The 19912-nt window shown below is 38.4% G+C and overlaps 1 protein-coding gene across 1 annotated transcript in view; it reads right to left on the minus strand.

The window, feature by feature from the left end:
* The window catches only part of LOC128647450 (probable ATP-dependent RNA helicase DDX60), a 728313-nt gene that overhangs the window by 656736 nt on the left and 51665 nt on the right, over positions 1-19912 (minus strand). The window contains exon 6 of the mRNA XM_053700236.1: positions 5773-5931. Within this exon, the coding sequence (XP_053556211.1) occupies positions 5773-5931 (159 nt within the window). The remainder of the gene's footprint in view (positions 1-5772; positions 5932-19912) is intronic.

The raw sequence follows: 19912 nt of genomic DNA on the forward strand, positions 1-19912 counted from the left end.
TGTTAATGGATTTAGAAACAAAATCTCTTATGTTATCAGGAACACTCTGAGTATTAGATGTTGACGGAACAGCCACAGGTAATGTAACAGTACTAAAGGAAATATTATCTGCATTAACAAGTTTGTCATGACAATCAGTACAAACAACAGCTGGAGGAACAGATACCATAAGTTTACAACAGATACACTTAGCTTTGGTAGATCCAGCACCAGGCAGCGATTTTCCAGAAGTATCTTCTGACTCAGTGTCAACGTGGGACATCTTGCAATATGAAATAGAAAAAACAACATATAAAGCAAAATTGATCAAATTCCTTAAATGACAGTTTCAGGAATGGGAAAAAATGCCAGTGAACAAGCTTCTAGCAACCAGAAGCAATAAATAATGAGACTTAAATAATGTGGAGACAATAGTGACGCCCATATTTTTTTAGCGCCAAAAAAGACGCCCACATTTTTTTGCGCCAAAAAAGTCCGCGCCAAGAATGACGCAATAAAATGAAGCATTTTCAGCCCCCGCGAGCCTAACAGCCCACAGGGAAAAAAGTCAAATTTTAAGGTAAGAAAATATTGATTTATTCAAATGCATTATCCCAAATATGAAACTGACTGTCTGAAATAAGGAACGTTGAACATCCTGAGTCAAGGCAAATAAATGTTTGAATACATATATTTAGAACTTTATAAAAAAGTGCCCAACCATAGTTTAGAGTGTCACAGAAAATAAGACTTACTTACCCCAGGACACTCATCTACATGTTGTAGAAAGCCAAACCAGTACTGAAACGAAAATCAGTAGAGGTAATGGTATATATAAGAGTATATCGTCGATCTGAAAAGGGAGGTAAGAGATGAATCTCTACGACCGATAACAGAGAACCTATGAAATAGACCCCGTAGAAGGAGATCATTGAATTCAAACAGGCAATACTCTCCTCACATCCCTCTGACATTCACTGCACGCTGAGAGGAAAACCGGGCTCCAACCTGCTGCGGAGCGCATATCAACGTAGAATCTAGCACAAACTTACTTCACCACCTCCATAGGAGGCAAAGTTTGTAAAACTGATTTGTGGGTGTAGTGAGTGGTGTATTTATAGGCATTTTGTGGTTTAGGAAACTTTGCCCCTCCTGGTAGGAATGTATATCCCATACGTCACTAGCTCATGGACTCTTGCTAATTACATGAAAGAAAATATCATTTTTTTTCACTGATAAATTAAATCCACAACCCTAGCATATTTTTTTTTAATGCACTTAAAAAAATCAATCAACCAAGATGTCAAAGAAACAGCTGAGACTTTCTGACCTTTTCTAGAACCAGAAAAGTGAATGAACAAACTAGAAGTTTGTCTAAAAAGTTCTTAGCATCAATGTAATGTTTCAATGCCTTAACAACATCCAGATTATGCATATATCTCTCTGAAGCATTGCTAGGATCAGGACATAAAGAATAAACAACAATCTCTCTGCTAATGGTGTCTGAAGAAACAACCTTAGGCAAGAAGTCAAAAGTAGTAAGTAAAACTGCTTTATCCTGATGAAAAATAAGATAAAGAGAATCACAGGAAAGAACAAATAACTCAGAAACTCTTCTAGCAAAAGAGATGGCCAAAGGAATCCGAAGAACAGAGAATACTGTAGAATGGTGGAAAAAACTGACAGCTAACGTGCGCCAAGCCAAGGCGTAGGTGTGCTAACCTGATGTGCGTAAAACAGCTGAAGTGTGAGAATAACTAAAACAGACTAAAGGGACATGTGTTAAACCGACATGTGTAAACCAAATGTACGCAACCCCAACACGCGTAAACCTTAAGGACAACACGTGAAAATTAAGACTAAGCAAAGAAAAAATGCTGATGTGCTCAAAACAGTAAAGAAAATAATGGATTCTGTGCTAGGGCTACATATATTAGTATATATATACTATATACTATATATATACTCATCCACCTGCAAATAAGCAGCAGACAGCCAAACCATTACTGAAGCATATCAGCAGAGGTTATAAAATAGGACCAATTATGGAAGGTTTATGATAAATTTCTCATGAGGTGAAAAAAAAAAATTACAAACCATACCCCATATACATCCCTCTGACAGGCACTGAACTCGGAGGGGAAACCGGGCCTCACTATAGACTGAAAACCTCTCTCTCTCATCTTCATTCCTCAACCACCTTCAGCAGAGGCAAAGTAAGGACTGAGGTATGTGTGAAGTGGGATGGGTTTTATAGGGCTCTTGGAGTTTGGGAATCTTTGCCTTCTCCTAGTGACATGGAAGGTTAATTCAGAGGAGTAATGGATCGTACACTCTCACCACATGTATTAAAGAAAATATGACTAAACTATTGTACAGTAATGGCATATAATTTTTTTTTCACAAAAGCACTATAGAGGAATGTTTCTATTAACATAGCAATTTATTTCATTAAATTAAAAAAATAAACAGTAATAGCCCTGAAACAAGATATACCAATACTAGCGCTGCTTAAGTCAGCGGTGATCTGGTCGTACGTGCTCGTGCACGATTTCCCCATAGACATCAACGGGGAAAGCCGCCTGAGAAAAAGTCTAACACCTGCAAAAAAGCAGCGTAAAACTCCTTAACGCAGCCCCATTGATTCCTATGGGGAAACAAAAGTTATGTCTACACCTAACACCCTAACATGAACCCAGAGTCTAAACACCCCTAATCTTACACTTATTATCCCTAATCTGCCGCCCCCAACATCGCCAACACCTACATTATAATTATTAACTCCTAATCTTCCGCTCCGGACACCACTGCCACCTACATTATATGTATTAACCACTAATCTGCTGCCACCAACATCGCCAACACCTACATACTATTTATTAACCCTAATCTGCCGCCCCCAATGTCGCCGCAACTTACCTACATTTATTGACCCCTAATCTGCCGCCCCCAACGTCGCCACCACTATATTAAAGTGCATGTACGCATGATGAAGCGCATGTACGCATTCGCGAAACGCGTCAGATCAGAGTTTACCTTGCTTACCAAGCCTGTATCCCAATAAATTGGTGGATACACTCTGATGACCCAGTGTGTTCTTTTTTCCTCATTTCATATTAAAGTTATTAACCCCTAAACCTAAGTCTAACCCTAACCCTAACACCCCCTAACTTAAATATAATTACAATAAATCTAAATAAATATTACTATCATTAACTAAATAATTCCTATTTAAAACTAAATACTTACCTATAAAATAAACCCTAAGCCAAGTTAATAACTATTTAATAACTATTCTACCTAGTTAAAATACATACAAACTTGCCTGTAAAATAAAAATAAACCCTAAGCTAGCTACAATGTAACTATTAGTTACATTGTAGCTACCTTAGGGTTTATTTTATAGGTAAGTATTTAGTTTTAAATAGGAATAATGTAGTTAATGATAGTAATATTTATTTAGATTTATTGTAATTATATTTAAGTTAGGGGGTGTTAGGGTTAGGATTAGACTTAGGTTTAGGGTTTAATAACTTTAATATAGTGGCAGAGACGTTGGGGGCGGCATATTAGGGGTTAATAAATGTAGGTAGGTTGCAGCGACATTGGGGGTGGCAGATTAGGGGTTTATAAATAGTATGTAGGTGTCGGTGATGTTGGGGACAGCAGATTAGGGGTTCATAAATATAATATAGGTGGCGGCGGAGTCCGGAGCGGCAGATTAAGGGTTAAAAATGTTATTATAGTGTTTGCTATGCGGGATGGCCTCGGTTTAGGGGTTAATAGGTAGTTTATTGGTGTTAGTGTACTTTTTAGCACTTTAGTTGTGAGTTTTATGCTACGACATTGTACCATAAAACTCATAACTACTGACTTTTAAATGCGTTCGAACTCTTGAAAGGGTAGGACTCATAATACCGGCGCTATGGAAGTCCCATAGAAAAAGACTTTACGAAGTTTACGTAAGTCGTTTTTTGCGGTAAGGCCAAAGAAGTGTGCAGTGACCCTAAACCTTCAAGACTCGTAATGCCAGCGAGTGTAAAAAAGCAGCGTTAGGACCTCTTAACGCTGCTTTTTTACCCTAACGCACAACTCGTAATCTAGCCGTAAATGTGTAGGATTAACAACAAATAAAATGGTCGTTTGGTGGGTTAAGCAATTACGTTTCAGGCTGAAGTGCCTTTTAATAGTATGTAGCAATGTTAATAAGAGACATAGGTACAATTAACCTGTCGTGCTCTAGGATATATAGATATATGTGTATCTCTTTTTAAGGGACTTTAACATGTGTAGTATCAGTATTGTGGGCATTTAATGTTTGCTTTGTTATTGATTGGGCTATTTTTGATTAGTGTAAATGTGCTTATTATTGATTAAGCAGGTAGCATTTGTATCTGTTTGGTTGCTTTCTAATGCCATTCAATATGGGGTTAGATTATAAGTGTCGCACTAACTGTAGTGGGCAAGCAATATGGGTGTATTTTTGTACGCGACGTGAACAGTATGCATATTATGAGTTGAAAGTAAATGCGTTTGCTTGAGCACAATCTAATTTAACCCGCATCGGGTTAGCTCGACTTCAAAGCTATGGTTAACTGTTACGCAAGACAAAAAGTTTTACAAGTGAATGAATGAAGAGATGAGAACTCAAGCTTAAACATTAAAATCCAGACGTTATTCAAACAAACATATCCATATTAAAAGAAGGACCACCGCTGACATCCTATCACACAGGCTAACGTGCTTCGGGTTACACAAATATATAGAGGTATATTTGACAAAAAAAATCACCAGCTATATATAGAAATATGTATTTAAGAATAAATAGAACATATTCTTCCTAGGTGAATAATATTGGAATGTGAAATATTCATATTTCATGTTGGGTTTAGTGCACTTGAATAAACTCGGTCAATTTAGTGAATATGGGTGATAGTTTTTTTTTTTAGTTTGCGTGCTCCATTGAAGTCTATTGGAGAATACTTTAACGTGGCCTTGTTATTCAAACTTTTTGCATGTGTCTGATTTTTTGCTCTCACGCTAATTTCTTACTTTCAACTCATAATACAAACGTAACCTGCTCAAAAAACCTGCATCTAGCGATGTTATCGAGCAGGTGGGAGCGCTAAATTCTGCTCCACTTGTAATATAGCCCATGGTAGGGGTAATGAAAGTGTGCTTTTCTCATGTGCACAACTTATGTTGTATTTCAATAACTTTTTGGTGGTTTCGTTAATACTTTAAGGTGTTTTCAAGGGCTTATCAAATCCTTTTAGTTGTGAAATTTAATTTGTGAAAAATGGTTCCATAAATGTTTTGTCATGTATTGATAATCTGGATTGTGATTATAAAAACGGCACTGAGATGTGTTAAGTATGGGACCATTTTTCACCAAAATGATAAAGGCTGTGACACACTGCAAGCGGAGCGGTGCGCAGCGTGTAGATGCGGCTGTGCGCGCTCAGTGTGTCCTGCCTTTTCATCTCTGAGCACTCTGCTGCATCAGGTCACGTAGCTAAGCGCTCAGAAATGAAATATTTGAACTTCAGAAGCGATGCGACGCGGAGCAAAGCAGCTGCATCGCCCCGCGCCGCATCGCTTGCAGTGTGTCACAGCCTTTATGAAAAAAGTTCAGCTGAAGTGAATTGAAAATGGCTGATTGTGATTCCATTTACACTGAAAATATAATGATTACCAAATGATAGATTTCAATTAAACCCATTGTTGTGTAAAATAAATCAATTATCAGCACTCACATGTATTTGTCATGCAGAAATAATCAAATTTGCTTACCAATACTAGGAAAGAAAAAGCATGTCTGTTCCAAGTTGCTTTTATATTTCTACAATTTGCTCTTTGGGAAAGAGGCAGAACGAGCAAGAATGCAATGCTCAGACAATACATTTTACAAAGGTCAGCTGCCTCATCCAGTGTTAGAAAAGTAATGTCCTCCTTTAAAGAAAAGAACAGAATAGAAATTAGTAGCACTTTGTAATCATTCCTAACGTCTGAAACAAATACACATTATGGGAGGACAAACCAAATATTTACATTGAAATGTTTTCTGTAATCTCTCATGAAAATTGTAATATTGACCATTATTATTTAAAGGGACATGAAATTATACTTGTGTCAATAATCAGATTTTAGAGCCCTGTTTTCAATCAATGTTGAACAACCAAATTAACTTTTTTTCAAATGTTCATTAATTTAGAGCCTTTGGTTGCTACAATACTTGCATTGTCAATGACTACTTAAAAAAAAAAAATAATACCCCTGATCACCTATGCCTCCAATCACAGCATATATTGCAATTATCATTTTGAATACTAAATTAATAAAAGTGCGCTCCTGTATGCTTGCACGGTTATTTTTATTCTGTTTTGCAGGTGCAATACAGCAATCTGTTAAATAATGATAGGAAAAAGAAAATCAAGACATGCACACATTTACCAAAAATTGTCACAATTTACAGAGGACACTAAAGTAAAAATACACTTTCTAAATTCTGACAATAATATAAAAATGACCTTACCACCTCACAATTACAAATATTTCATATTAATTAACACATTATCACAATTATGTATGCTGTATCTAGGGTTGCCTACGTTTTTTGAAGAAAATAAACTAAGTAATCAACAAATTTCATGTAGGAAATTGACACATTATAAAGTAGCTACTGAAAAAAAACATTTTACAATTTGATACAGTTTGGAACAACATAATTCTTCATACAAATCATCTTCATTTACACAGTCTAGCTTAATACATTCAACAACTTTCTGAAAAACCCTAAATTCTATTTCTCATTTAAAGCATAGTGGGAGTAAAGACATTAAATAGTTAAATACATCAAAATTATTAACCAAATAGTACAAGTATACAAATGTTCTACATATTGTAAAAAATAAGGGAGAAAAAATGTTCTAAATGCGGATGAATAATGGAACCAGGGAGGCTATAAAAAAGTACAGTACAAAGTATACTGTATAACATGCAGGTGAATTTAAATCAACACTAGGTGCTCCCCTGTGCACTTGTACATTCCAGACAGCCTCATTACTTTCTATGGGATGTAGTTGTCATCTATTTGGGACTTTCAGGTTCTGGTCCTTTTCTAAGATATTTCAGTGAGCTCAACTCCTGTAAAGTATGCACAAAGATTTCACTCCAAACTTGGGAGTTTGTAACCATTGGTCTCTTTGTATAGGATTATGAATATATTCATTCAAGATCATTTTAATATATCTACACAGTACACACAGATCTTGCTTTGGACTTAGGGCCCAATAATCTAAAGCTCTCTGCTCAGGTTAGATGATCTAAAACGACCCATCAGTGCTACAGAGGCCATGACAGAATGATCTAAAGGCACATGCACTGTGTATTTTGCTAAGGGTCATAACCTATATTTCTGTATGTAATGACAAGATATATACAAGATATATACCATTGTTTTTAACTTGCTCTTGAGAAAGATGTTTTAACGTTGAAACGCGTTGACCTGAGCTTGATAATAAAGCTTTGCTCGTTTTATATCAGACACACAGTGTCTTTTGTTTTTTCTTTGTTGCTGTGACATCGCTGGAATCTGGTTTTTATTGGAGTAAGTTACTAATTAATACAATACGAAGTGACTTCCTTTACCATCATTAGAGCTTTTATTTCCTCCTAGTCTTGGTTGAAATTTATACAACAAGATAAACGTGGTTTCAACTCTGCTCCAGTTCAGCTGACTACCCAAAATGTATGGAGTGAGTAAGCTGCACATATAACATTTGGCTATAATACATCCGTCAAGCCCTTTTTTCCTTTATTTGGTAGAGATATCTACATTGATTGGAATAATTGCATTAAAGACCAGCGCCATCTGTCAAACCTTTCACGATCCTATCTGAATCATAAAAGTTTTATTTTGACTAGACAATCCATTTAAATATGTATTGCACTTATTAAAGTGAAGAAAAAAATGTTCGGGAAACTAGAAATGAATACAAGGTAAAGTGCATTAAAAAAAGCTTAATTTGATTATTTTTTTTATTTTATTTTTTTAAATGCTGGGTCTTCACTGTCCCGTTTACTCCTCCCGGCAAGCATTTGCATTCTACTGAGCTGCTTTACTTTTTATGGTATGCTGGGTATGCCTGGTTCAGCACTTTATCTTACATTATTCCATGAGGTATGGCTATTTGAGGGAGGTTCTTCGGGGTATTTATAGCAACCCTGATTCATTTGAGGTTAGGTTCTTAGATACTTACCATAATTTGTGTTACTAACAAAAAATGTATTTACCCTTCTATAACTCTCATCAGCAAAACCATGCTCCACACATGAATATACTACTTAGATTATAAACTGTCTAGAAAGCAAGGCACACTAAAATCTCTGTCCCAATCTGGCTTCTCTGGTCTTCCCTTTATTAATTGTACTCCCTATATAGTGCTGCAGAATCTGTTGGCACATTATAAATAAATATAATAAATCATTTAAAAAAAATATTATAATTAATATATTAATACAATCCACAATGTCCCTGAACCACTCAGTATCTTTACCCACCAATAAATGCAGATCACATACCAAAGGAAAAAGCTTAATCTGAATGCAGTAAGTATTATCTCTTAGGACTAAATTCTTAATATATTGCTGCTGTTAGCAAGGCGTAGTAAACAACAACCACTTCTATAGTGAATATCATGTCCTTTTTATCATTTTATGAGTTTCTTTTGCTTCGTTCTTCAGTTTTTAAAGGGATTCTAAACATTTTGAGCTAGATTATGAGTGGTGCACCAACTTTAGTGCACAAGGGATGTAGGGTATTTCTCTGTATTTTGCATGCATCAGAAATAACATACATATTACGAGTTGAAAGTAAACGCATTCGCTTGAACACAATCAAATTTAACGCGTGCCTGGTTAGCGTGATTTCAGAGCTCTGGTTAACTGATACGCAAGACAAAAAAGATGCACAAAACACTAAAAAAACACTTTTAACAGTACAGATACACTCAACACTATCTGATAAAAATTATTAAGATAAATATTTCATAAAAAAGTTATAGGGGCTCAAAGATATGAGGTCTCTGGTGTTTGAAAAAAAAAAAGGTCTGCAAAGGGCCTTAAAATAGAGATATATAGATACACATATCTAAATATGTGTATGTATGTATGTGTATACAGGGAGTGCAAAATTATTAGGCAAATGAGTATTTTGACCACATCATCCTCTTTATGCATGTTGTCTTACTCCAAGCTGTATAGGCTCGAAAGCCTACTACCAATTAAGCATATTAGGTGATGTGCATCTCTGTAATGAGAAGGGGTGTGGTCTAATGACATCAACACCCTATATCAGGTGTGCATAATTATTAGGCAACTTCCTTTCCTTTGGCAAAATGGGTCAAAAGAAGGACTTGACAGGCTCAGAAAAGTCAAAAATAGTGAGATATCTTGCAGAGGGATGCAGCACTCTTAAAATGGCAAAGCTTCTGAAGCGTGATCATCGAACAATCAAGCGTTTCATTCAAAATAGTCAACAGGGTCGCAAGAAGCGTGTGGAAAAACCAAGACGCAAAATAACTGCCCATGAACTGAGAAAAGTCAAGCGTGCAGCTGCCAAGATGCCACTTGCCACCAGTTTGGCCATATTTCAGAGCTGCAACATCACTGGAGTGCCCAAAAGCACAAGGTGTGCAATACTCAGAGACATGGCCAAGGTTAGAAAGGCAGAAAGACGACCACCACTGAACAAGACACACAAGCTGAAACGTCAAGACTGGGCCAAGAAATATCTCAAGACTGATTTTTCTAAGGTTTTATGGACTGATGAAATGAGAGTGAGTCTTGATGGGCCAGATGGATGGGCCCGTGGCTGGATTGGTAAAGGGCAGAGAGCTCCAGTCCGACTCAGACGCCAGCAAGGTGGAGGTGGAGTACTGGTTTGGGCTGGTATCATCAAAGATGAGCTTGTGGGGCCTTTTCGGGTTGAGGATGGAGTCAAGCTCAACTCCCAGTCCTACTGCCAGTTTCTGGAAGACACCTTCTTCAAGCAGTGGTACAGGAAGAAGTCTGCATCCTTCAAGAAAAACATGATTTTCATGCAGGACAATGCTCCATCACACGCGTCCAAGTACTCCACAGCGTGGCTGGCAAGAAAGGGTATAAAAGAAGAAAATCTAATGACATGGCCTCCTTGTTCACCTGATCTGAACCTCATTGAGAACCTGTGGTCCATCATCAAATGTGAGATTTACAAGGAGGGAAAACAGTACACCTCTCTGAACAGTGTCTGGGAGGCTGTGGTTGCTGCTGCACGCAATGTTGATGGTGAACAGATCAAAACACTGACAGAATCCATGGATGGCAGGTTTTTGAGTGTCCTTGCAAAGAAAGGTGGCTATATTGGTCACTGATTTGTTTTTGTTTTGTTTTTGAATGTCAGAAATGTATATTTGTGAATGTTGAGATGTTATATTGGTTTCACTGGTAAAAATAAATAATTGAAATGGGTATATATTTGTTTTTTGTAAAGTTGCCTAATAATTATGCACAGTAATAGTCACCTGCACACACAGATATCCCCCTAAAATAGCTAAAACTAAAAACAAACTAAAAACTACTTCCAAAAATATTCAGCTTTGATATTAATGAGTTTTTTGGGTTAATTGAGAACATGGTTGTTGTTCAATAATAAAATTAATCCTCAAAAATACAACTTGCCTAATAATTCTGCACTCCCTGTATATTGGTGATGTACCGAAATGGAAATTCTGGACCAAAACTGAACCCGAAAACCCAGGATGCACTTGGCCGAAAACCGAAACCAAAAATGTCATTTTTTGGGGGGGGTTCAAATTTTTTTTTTTTTTTTGCATAATTATACTATTTAATGGGCTCCATGTACTAAGAGGCGGGCGGACAGCTTCTTAACTCGCGAAGCTGTCCGCCCGCCTCCGCTACACACGGGCAGCGGATCTATTGATCCGCTTGCCCGTATGTATCATTACACACTCAGCGGAGTGTGTAATGCCCGCCCCTTCAGTCGCGCGACCAATCACGCAACTGAAGGGGCTGTCAATCACCGAGAGCGAGCGAGCTCTCGGTGATTTTGCTTCGCCACCTAAGAGGTGGCGTAGGGTGTAGGAAGCAGCGGTCTAATGACCGCTGCTTCTTACATTGCGGGAAGCAGGCTCGCATATGCGAACCTGCCCCGCAAAGGCTCCGGAGCAGCTTTCGCTGCTTCGTACATGGAGCCCATTGAATTAATCTGAATTGAAAAATTACAAGCCAATAAAATAAAATGATCAGCATCAGCACAGACAAAAATATCTTAAATCAATAATATGCTACACAATAATTTTACCAAGAAAAAAAACAGGCAAAAAAAAAAAGAAAAACGATAATGCCTTTTTTCGCTAAAATGTTTCTGCGACAGAAATTGCGGTGCATTCCTACTTAAAACAATATTAAGTATCAATATACTGTATTCTTTTTTTAGTTCTGTGTGACAGAAACAGATTTAACAGGTTTTTTTCTTTTACCACTAATCCAAATAAAGAATAGTCCTAGAAAATTATTATATGCAAAATAGTAAGTCTAGTAATTAACTCAAACAGCAGCTCTAGGCTAACATAAAATTTTAAATATAATACACAATAATTTAACTGAAAATAACAGGCAAAAAAACCCAAAAACCGAAACAACCGAAAATGCCATTTTCGGCTGAAACATTTCCAATCTGGAGCCGAAATTTCGTTACATCCCTAGTATATATGTATATACATATGTGTATATATGTATTTACAGACATATTTGCACTTATAAACACACACACACAACATTCAAATTCGAAAGTGGCATTTCGAAAACTGCAAATAGCATTCGATTATAGAATTTTTACAAATATTCGTTATCAACATTTGATTATGTAAATCAAATTTCTACAATAACATTAGGTTCAACATTCAAATTCGAATATAAACACATTCAATAAATTTTAAAATTTTTAATAATTTTTAAAATAGATATATCTGTATTTACAACCCTAATTCCAAAAAAGTTGGGACGGTATGGAAAATGCAAAAAAACAAACAAAAAGAGTCATTTGAAAATTCAATTAACCCTGTACTATATTGAAAACATATTATTAACACATTATTTGATGTTTTACTGTATGAATTTAATGTACTTTTGAAAATATACACTCATTTTAAATCTGATGACTGCAACACATTCCAAAAAAGTTGGGACAGTCGACTGTTTACCACTGTGTAACATCACCTTTTCTTTTTCTAACACTTATTAAGCATTTGGACTCTGAAGACACCAGATGGTTAAGTTTAGCAAGCAGAATTTTCCCCCATTCATCGATCATGCAGGTCTTCAGCTGCACAAATGTACGAGCCTTTGTTGCTTTATTTTACACTTCATAATGAGCCACACATTCTCAATCGGAGACAGGTCAGGACTTTAGGCAGGCCATGCTAGGAACCATACTCTCTGCTTACGCACGCATGTGCTTGTAATCCGGGGCAGAATTTGGTTTGGCATTGTCTTGCTGGAAAATGCAGGGATGTGTCTAGAAAAGACAATGTCTGGATGGCAGCATATGTTGCTCCAAAATATATACATATCTCTCTTTCTGCATTAATGGTGCCCTCACAGATGTGCATGTTACCCATGCCATGGGCACTGACACACCCTACACTATGACAGATGCTGGCTTTTGGACCTGATGCTGATAACAGCTTGGATGGTCTTTTTCCTCTTTTGCCCGAAGAACATGACGGCTAGTGATGTCGCAAACCTAAAAATTTGGGTTCGCGAATGGCGGACGCGAACTTCCGCAAAAGTTTGCGAACGGGCGAACCGCCATAGACTTCAATAGGCAGGCGAATTTTAAAACCCACAGGGACTCTTTCTGGCCACAATAGTGATGGAAAAGTTGTTTCAAGGGCACTAACACCTGGACTGTGGCATGCCGGAGGGGGATCCATGGCAAAACTCCCATGGAAAATTACATAGTTGATGCAGAGTCTGGTTTTAATCCATAAAGGGCATAAATCACCTAACATTCCTAAATTGTTTGGAATGACGTGCTTTAAAACATCAGGTATGATGTTGTATCGATCAGGTAGTGTAAGGGTTACTCCCGCTTCATAGTGTGCAGTGTAGGTGATATACCTGCCCTGACCATGCTTTGCAGACCAGGTGTCAGTGGTCAGATGGACCCTTGCCCCAACACTGTGTGCCAGACATGTAATTATAGCAGACTTATATGGCTTTGGCGTTGCTTTTTGGTAATTAGAAGGCTGCTAAATGCCACTGCTAACCACACGTGTTTTATGCCCAGCAGTGAAGGGATTAATTAGGGAGCATGTAGGCAGCTTGTAGAGTTAATTTTAGCTTAAGTGTAGTGTAGTAGACAACCCAAAGTATTGATCTAGGCCCATTTTGGTATATTTCATGCCACCATTTCACCGCCAAATGCGATCAAATAAAAAAAAAATGTTCACTTTTTCACAAACTTTAGGTTTCTCACAGAAATTATTTACAAACAACTTATGCAATTATGGCATAAATGGTTGTAAATGCTTCTCTGGGATCCCCTTTGTTCAGAAATAGCAGACTTATATGGCTTTGGCGTTGCTTTTTGGTAATTAGAAGGCTGCTAAATGCCACTGCGCACCACACGTGTTTTATGCCCAGCAGCGAAGGGGTTAATTAGGGAGCATGTAGGGAGCTTGTAGAGTTAATTTTAGCTTAAGTGTAGTGTAGTAGACAACCCAAAGTATTGATCTAGGCCCATTTTTGTATATTTCATGCCACCATTTCACCGCCAAATGCGATCAAATTTAAAAAAAAATTAAATTTTTTCGCAATTTTAGGTTTCTCACTGAAATTATTTACAAACAGCTTGTGCAATTATGGCACAAATGGTTGTAAATGCTTCTCTGGGATCCCCTTTGTTCAGAAATAGCAGACATATATGACTTTGGCGTTGCTTTCTGGTAATTAGAAGGCCGCTAAATGCTGCTGCGCATCACACATGTATTATGGCTAGCAGTGAAGGGGTTAATTAGGTAGTTTGTAGGGAGCTTGCAGGGTTAATTTTAGCTTTAGTGTAGAGATCAGCCTCCCACCTGACACATCAGACCCCCTGATCCCTCCCAAACAGCTCCCTTCCCTCCCCCACCCCACAATTGTCCCCGCCATCTTAAGTACTGGCAGAAAGTATGCCAGTACTAAAATAAAAGGTTTTTAAATTATTTTTTTTTATTTTTTTTTAGCATATTTACATATGCTGTGGTGTAGCATCCCCCCTTAGCCCCCAACCTCCCTGATCCCCCCCAAAACAGCTCTCTAACCCTCCCCATCTGCCTTATTAGCGGCCATCTTGGGTACTGGCAACTGTCTGCTATTATTTCACAGTCAAAAAAGTGTTGTTTTTTTTAAATGTACACTACTGTTACACCAGATATGAGTGGTGGCACTGGGCAAGTGGGCACAGTATAAGCTGTGAGCCTGACACACATGCTGGCAGGCAGGCAACTGCAATTAGATTACACAGGGGAAAAAAAAAAAAGCAGACTGATGTTCTAGCCCTAAAAAGGGCTTTTTGGGGTGCTGTCCTTACAGCAGAGATCAGATGAGTCCTTCAGGACTGTAGTGGACACTGAATACACTAGCCTAGCTATAAATTTCCCTATCAAATCAGCAGCAGCTACACTGTCCCTCCTCTCACTAAGAATGCAGCTTCCAAATGAATCTAAAATGGATGCTGTCCAGGAGGTGGGAGGGTCTGGGAGGGAGGGTCTGCTGCTGATTGGCTGTAATGTGTCTTCTGACTGTGAGGTACAGGGTCAAAGTTTACTCAATGATGACGAATAGGGGGCGGATCGAACATCGCATATGTTCGCCCGCCGAGGCGAACGCGAACATGCTATGTTCGCCGGGAACTATTCGCCGGCGAACTATTCACAACATCACTAATGACGGCTGTTTTTTCCAAAACTATTTGAAATGTTGACTTGAAGGACTATAAAACATGATTCCACTGTGCTACTGTCCATCTCAGATGAGACAGAGCCCAGAGACGTGTGCGGCGCTTCTGGACAGTGGTGATATATGGCTTCTGCTTTGCATAGTAAAGCCTTAACTTGCATCTGTGGATGCAGATGCGAATGGTGTTGACTGACAAAGGTTTACCAAAGTATGCCCGAGCCCATGTCAGGATATCTATTACAGACTCATGATGGTTTTTGAGACAGTGACATCTGAGGGATCGGAGATCACGCGCATTCAGAAGTGGTTTTCGGCCTTGCCCTTTGCACACCAAGATTTGACCAGATTCCTTGAATCTTTTAATTATATTGTGCACTGTTGAAGGGGCAAAGCCCAAAATTCTACCGATTTGTCTTTGAGGAGGTTTTGGATTATTTCTTGATGCATCTGTTGACATCCTTGCTCTTGAAGGACTAGGCCTTTTTTGGAGACTCCTTATATACTATGATTACCCAATTGTCTCAGCTGTTTCACATCACCTTCTTATTTCAACTTGTCACATTGCTATAAGTACTAAATTGCACCTGTCCCAACTTTTTTGGAACGTGTTACAGTCATCAGATTTAAAATGTGTGTAAAATTCCAAAAATACATTAAACTCAAAAAGTAAAACATAAAATAATGTGTTAATAATGTGTTTTCAATATAGTACAGGGTGAATTGAAGTTTCAAATGACTCTTTTTGTTTGTTTTTTTGCATTTTCCATATTGGGGTTGTATATATATATATATATAGGTATAGATATATATTTTACCAAAAAATCATCATATATGTATAGAAATATTTATTTATGAATAAATAGAACATATTATTCTATGTGAAGAACATTGGAATGTGAAATATTCATAATGTCAGATTAAGCACACTTGAATAAACGTGACCAGGTTAGCAAGCGAGTATGGGTCTTAGTTTTTTCTCAGTTTGCGCACTCCAGTTATGGCTAATAAGATTAGAACAGGTTTTAGGAACCACTCAGTCTCACAATATGTGCGGATCCTATTACTTCATAGAGATCCTAATATGATCATAGAACTGGGGGTCCAAAGAAATGGAAATTAGAATACTTATCAAGTTCCAAGTATATATCCCACAGTATATGGAATTGAATAAATAAGTAGGCAGAGACAATGGTTATTCTGTCTTAGATTAGTAACCAGTAGAATGGTAACAGCAAGATAGCTAATAATGTAATCCCTTAAGACTTAGGCAGAGGTTCAGAAGGATACTAATGAGAAACCCTTGTCAAATGTTACAAAGTACCTGTTCACTTCAACTGTGCTGCGTGTACACAATGATGAGTGCTCGGCATGCGCAGTCTCACCAGCAGAGGAGAAGGTTGCAATGTCTAGTGCCGGGTATGCACAGTTCCACCAGCTGAGCTGAAGGTTCCAATACGTCACAAACCAGACAATTCGATAAAACACCTTACAGTAGATTGTTGTAGAAGAGGAGAGCCGGTATAGCTTGTAGATCATCAATCCAGGGAGTAGAGATGAGACAGAATGCCACTGAAGGTAAGGAGCAGGCGGATCAGTAGGAGCAGCGACAGGTTGAGATAACGAAGAGCGTTAATTCCACGCTCTCAGCACAAAATTACCAAGCAATGTGAGGAAGAGGAGGAGGCTATTTAAGCAGGTGGAGGTGAATACCTCCCATAATAAAAGGAACAGTAACAGAGGCAAAAAAGTACAATACATAACATAACTCCCTCCCCAAGGAGCCGCACTGCAGATCAAGGCTGAAGCCTTTCAGGATTCCTGCAATGGAAGAGAGAGATGAGACAAGGGGCTGAGAGATTGGTGTCCAGTTCCCAGGAATCCTCGTCATGACCATAACCTTTCCAGTGAACGAAATATTGCAATGAGTCACAATAAGATCTAGAATCCAGTATGGAGTCAACTTCATACTCAATATCAGTGTCTGTTCAAAAGGTCGGAGACAAGCAGACAGGAAAACTCCTTTTGAGGATATAATTGATAAGTGGGGTGAAAACCATAATCAGCAAAGAATGGTGTTCTGCTAGTAGAGGAATTCAGCGTATTATTGTACGCAAATTCAGCTGTGGACAGAAGAGATAACCAATCATCCTGTTGGAAGGAACAATGACACTTTAGATATTGTTCCAACAATTGGTTGACTCTCTCTGTTTCCCCGTTTGTTTGAGGGTGGTAAGCTGTACTTAATCTACGTTCTATATGTAACATTTTGCAGAGTTGAGTCCAGAATTTTGAGGTGTACTGACTGCCGTGATCAGAGGTGATAGTGGAAGGGAGACCATGGAGTTTTACTACCTGGTCTAGGAAGAGTTGAGCTGTTTGAGAAGCAGTTGGAAGGCAATGATAGGGAATGAAATGTGCCATTTTAGTAAGGAGGTCAACTACTACCAAGATGGTGTTATTATTACTGGACTTAGGGAGTTCAATTAGGGAGTTCAATGACATGCCAATGTCTTTCCATGGTCTTTCTGGAATAGGGAGTGACATAAAAAAACCATAAGGGGCCCTCCTATCTGGTTTGCATTTGTTACAGGTTGAGCAAGATTGAATGTATTCTTTAACAGATTTAGACATAGTGGGCCACCAGAAAGATATTCCTAGTAGGTCAAGGGTTTTTTGATACCCTGGATAACCAGATATGATGGATTCATGGACTGTTTGCAGAACGTTCTTCTGTAAAGAAGGAGGAATGTACAACTGGGAGGTGGTAATATATACCATCAGTTCCTAAGTGCAATTCATGGGTAGGAATGGTGTAATCAGCAGTTTGGTGTTCTTTGAGAAAAGATATCAAATCAATGGTTAAATCTATAAAATGTTCAAGAGGTATCACTGTAGTTGGTTTAACCATGTTGGAAGGTTTTGGATCCTTTCTGGATAAAGCGCCAGCCTTCCCATTTTTTTTTCCTGGCCTGTAGGTAATAACGCAATTAAACCTAGTGAAATAGAGGCTCCATCTAACCTGTCTGGAAAAGAGAGTTTTATTACTTTTGAAAAATTCTAAATTCTTATGGTCCGTGTAGGTGATAATGGGAAGTTCAGTACCCCCGAGAAGATGACAATGTTCTAGATAATCTTTAATCGCCAGCAGTGACATGCAGTGATAGGAGGCAAGGGAAGCACTGCCTGCCCTGTCCAATTAGAGAAAAGAAGTTTTTATTTCAGATTAATAAATAAAAATATATATATATTTTCCTTCTTTTTTTTGGCCATGCCCCCCTAGGTACAACCCCCCCCCCCTGCCGGCGCCACCCAATGCTGTGATTCCAGAACACTGACATCCATGTTGCGCAATAAGGAGGCAGTGAGCCGTACCGCTGCCCTCCATGATTGCGCAACCTGGATGCTGAAACATGTTCTTAGCTCACTGCCCCATACACGCTCTAATAGAGGCGGTTCTCAAAACCGCCTCTATAATGGAGCTACATTTCATCCAATCAGCAGCATCCAGAAATTTCTTTTCTCCTATTGGTAATTTAACTCTGCTGAGTTCATTACTCTGGAATAATATGCTATCGGATGCATGGGTTGTTTAAAGGATTTTCTTTGAGAAAGTACTGCACCAATGACAAAGTCTGAGGAGTCTACTTTGAGTATATACTGAAGATTATGATCAGGTAGTTGCAGTATTGGGGCAGTAGTGAATTAGATTTTTACGAAATAAACGATTCTTCAGTTTCTGGTGTGCTTAAGAAGTTGAGATATTGACAGTAAGATGACTTAGATGTTTGGCTATGGATGCAAAGCCTGTAATAAACTTTCTGTAGAAATTATCAAAGCCTAATTAGGCTGGAGTGGGCCAGGAAGTGACTGCCTTAACCTTAATATCCTCCATTTGTATGCAAGCTGGGGATATGTGGTAACCAAGGAAGTTGATGTGTCGGTATTGAAAATATATTTCTCAGTTTTGGCATATAAATGGTGGGATCTAAGTCATGAAAGTACCCATCTGATGTGTTTTATGTGATCGGAGAGATTGTTGGAGTAGACTAAAATATCGTCCAGGTAAATTACCATACACACGTCCAGTAGGTCTTGGAATATATCATTAATAAACCTCTGGAACGTGGCTGGGGCATTACAAAGCCCAAAGCCATTTATCCCCACTTCTGATATGGATAAGGTTGTATACACCCCTCAGATCCAATTTAGTATACATTTTGGCACCATGCAATCTTTCAATGAGCTCAGGAATAAGGGGTAAAAGATATCTGTTTTCTATGGTACGCGTTTTAAGCTCTCTATAATCTATAATAGGACGGAGGCTTTCGTCCTTGTTGCGGACAAACAAGAACCCTGCACCTGCTGGGGACGTTGAGGGCCTAATAAAGCCCTTCTTCAAATTCTAATCTAAATACTCCTTTAGTTGCTGTAACTTAGGTTGTGAAAGAGGATAGACGTATCCATATGGTATAGAGCAATTGGGTTTGAGTTGTATGGGACAATCATAAGGCCTGTGGGGTGGTAGTGTTTGAGCCTCTTGTTTATCAAAAATATCAGAAAAATCAGAATAACAAGGAGGTAAAGAAATTTCAGTTATTTGTAGTATAGAAGTATGAGGGAAACATGTTTTTGGCAATACTCAGAGTTAAAATCAATCGATAAAGTATCCCACAAAATTGAAGGATGGTGAAGCTGTCGGCATTTATCATTGCACAAGCAGTCCACCAGAACTGCTTGTGCAATGCTGCCCCCTGTAGATTTGCGGCTGATCGGCCGCTAGAAGGAGGTGTCAATCAGCCCGATCGTATAGGATCGGGTGGATTGAAGACCGCAGCCTCAGAGGCAGTGGATCAGTTATGAAGCAGCGGTCATAACTCGCACAGAAACTGTTAGGAATTACTGGAGCTTGTGGATCTCAACTGCAGAC

The sequence above is a fragment of the Bombina bombina genome, chromosome 2 (genome assembly GCF_027579735.1).
Source record: "Bombina bombina isolate aBomBom1 chromosome 2, aBomBom1.pri, whole genome shotgun sequence".
In the NCBI taxonomy this organism is placed as follows: Eukaryota; Metazoa; Chordata; class Amphibia; order Anura; family Bombinatoridae; genus Bombina; species Bombina bombina.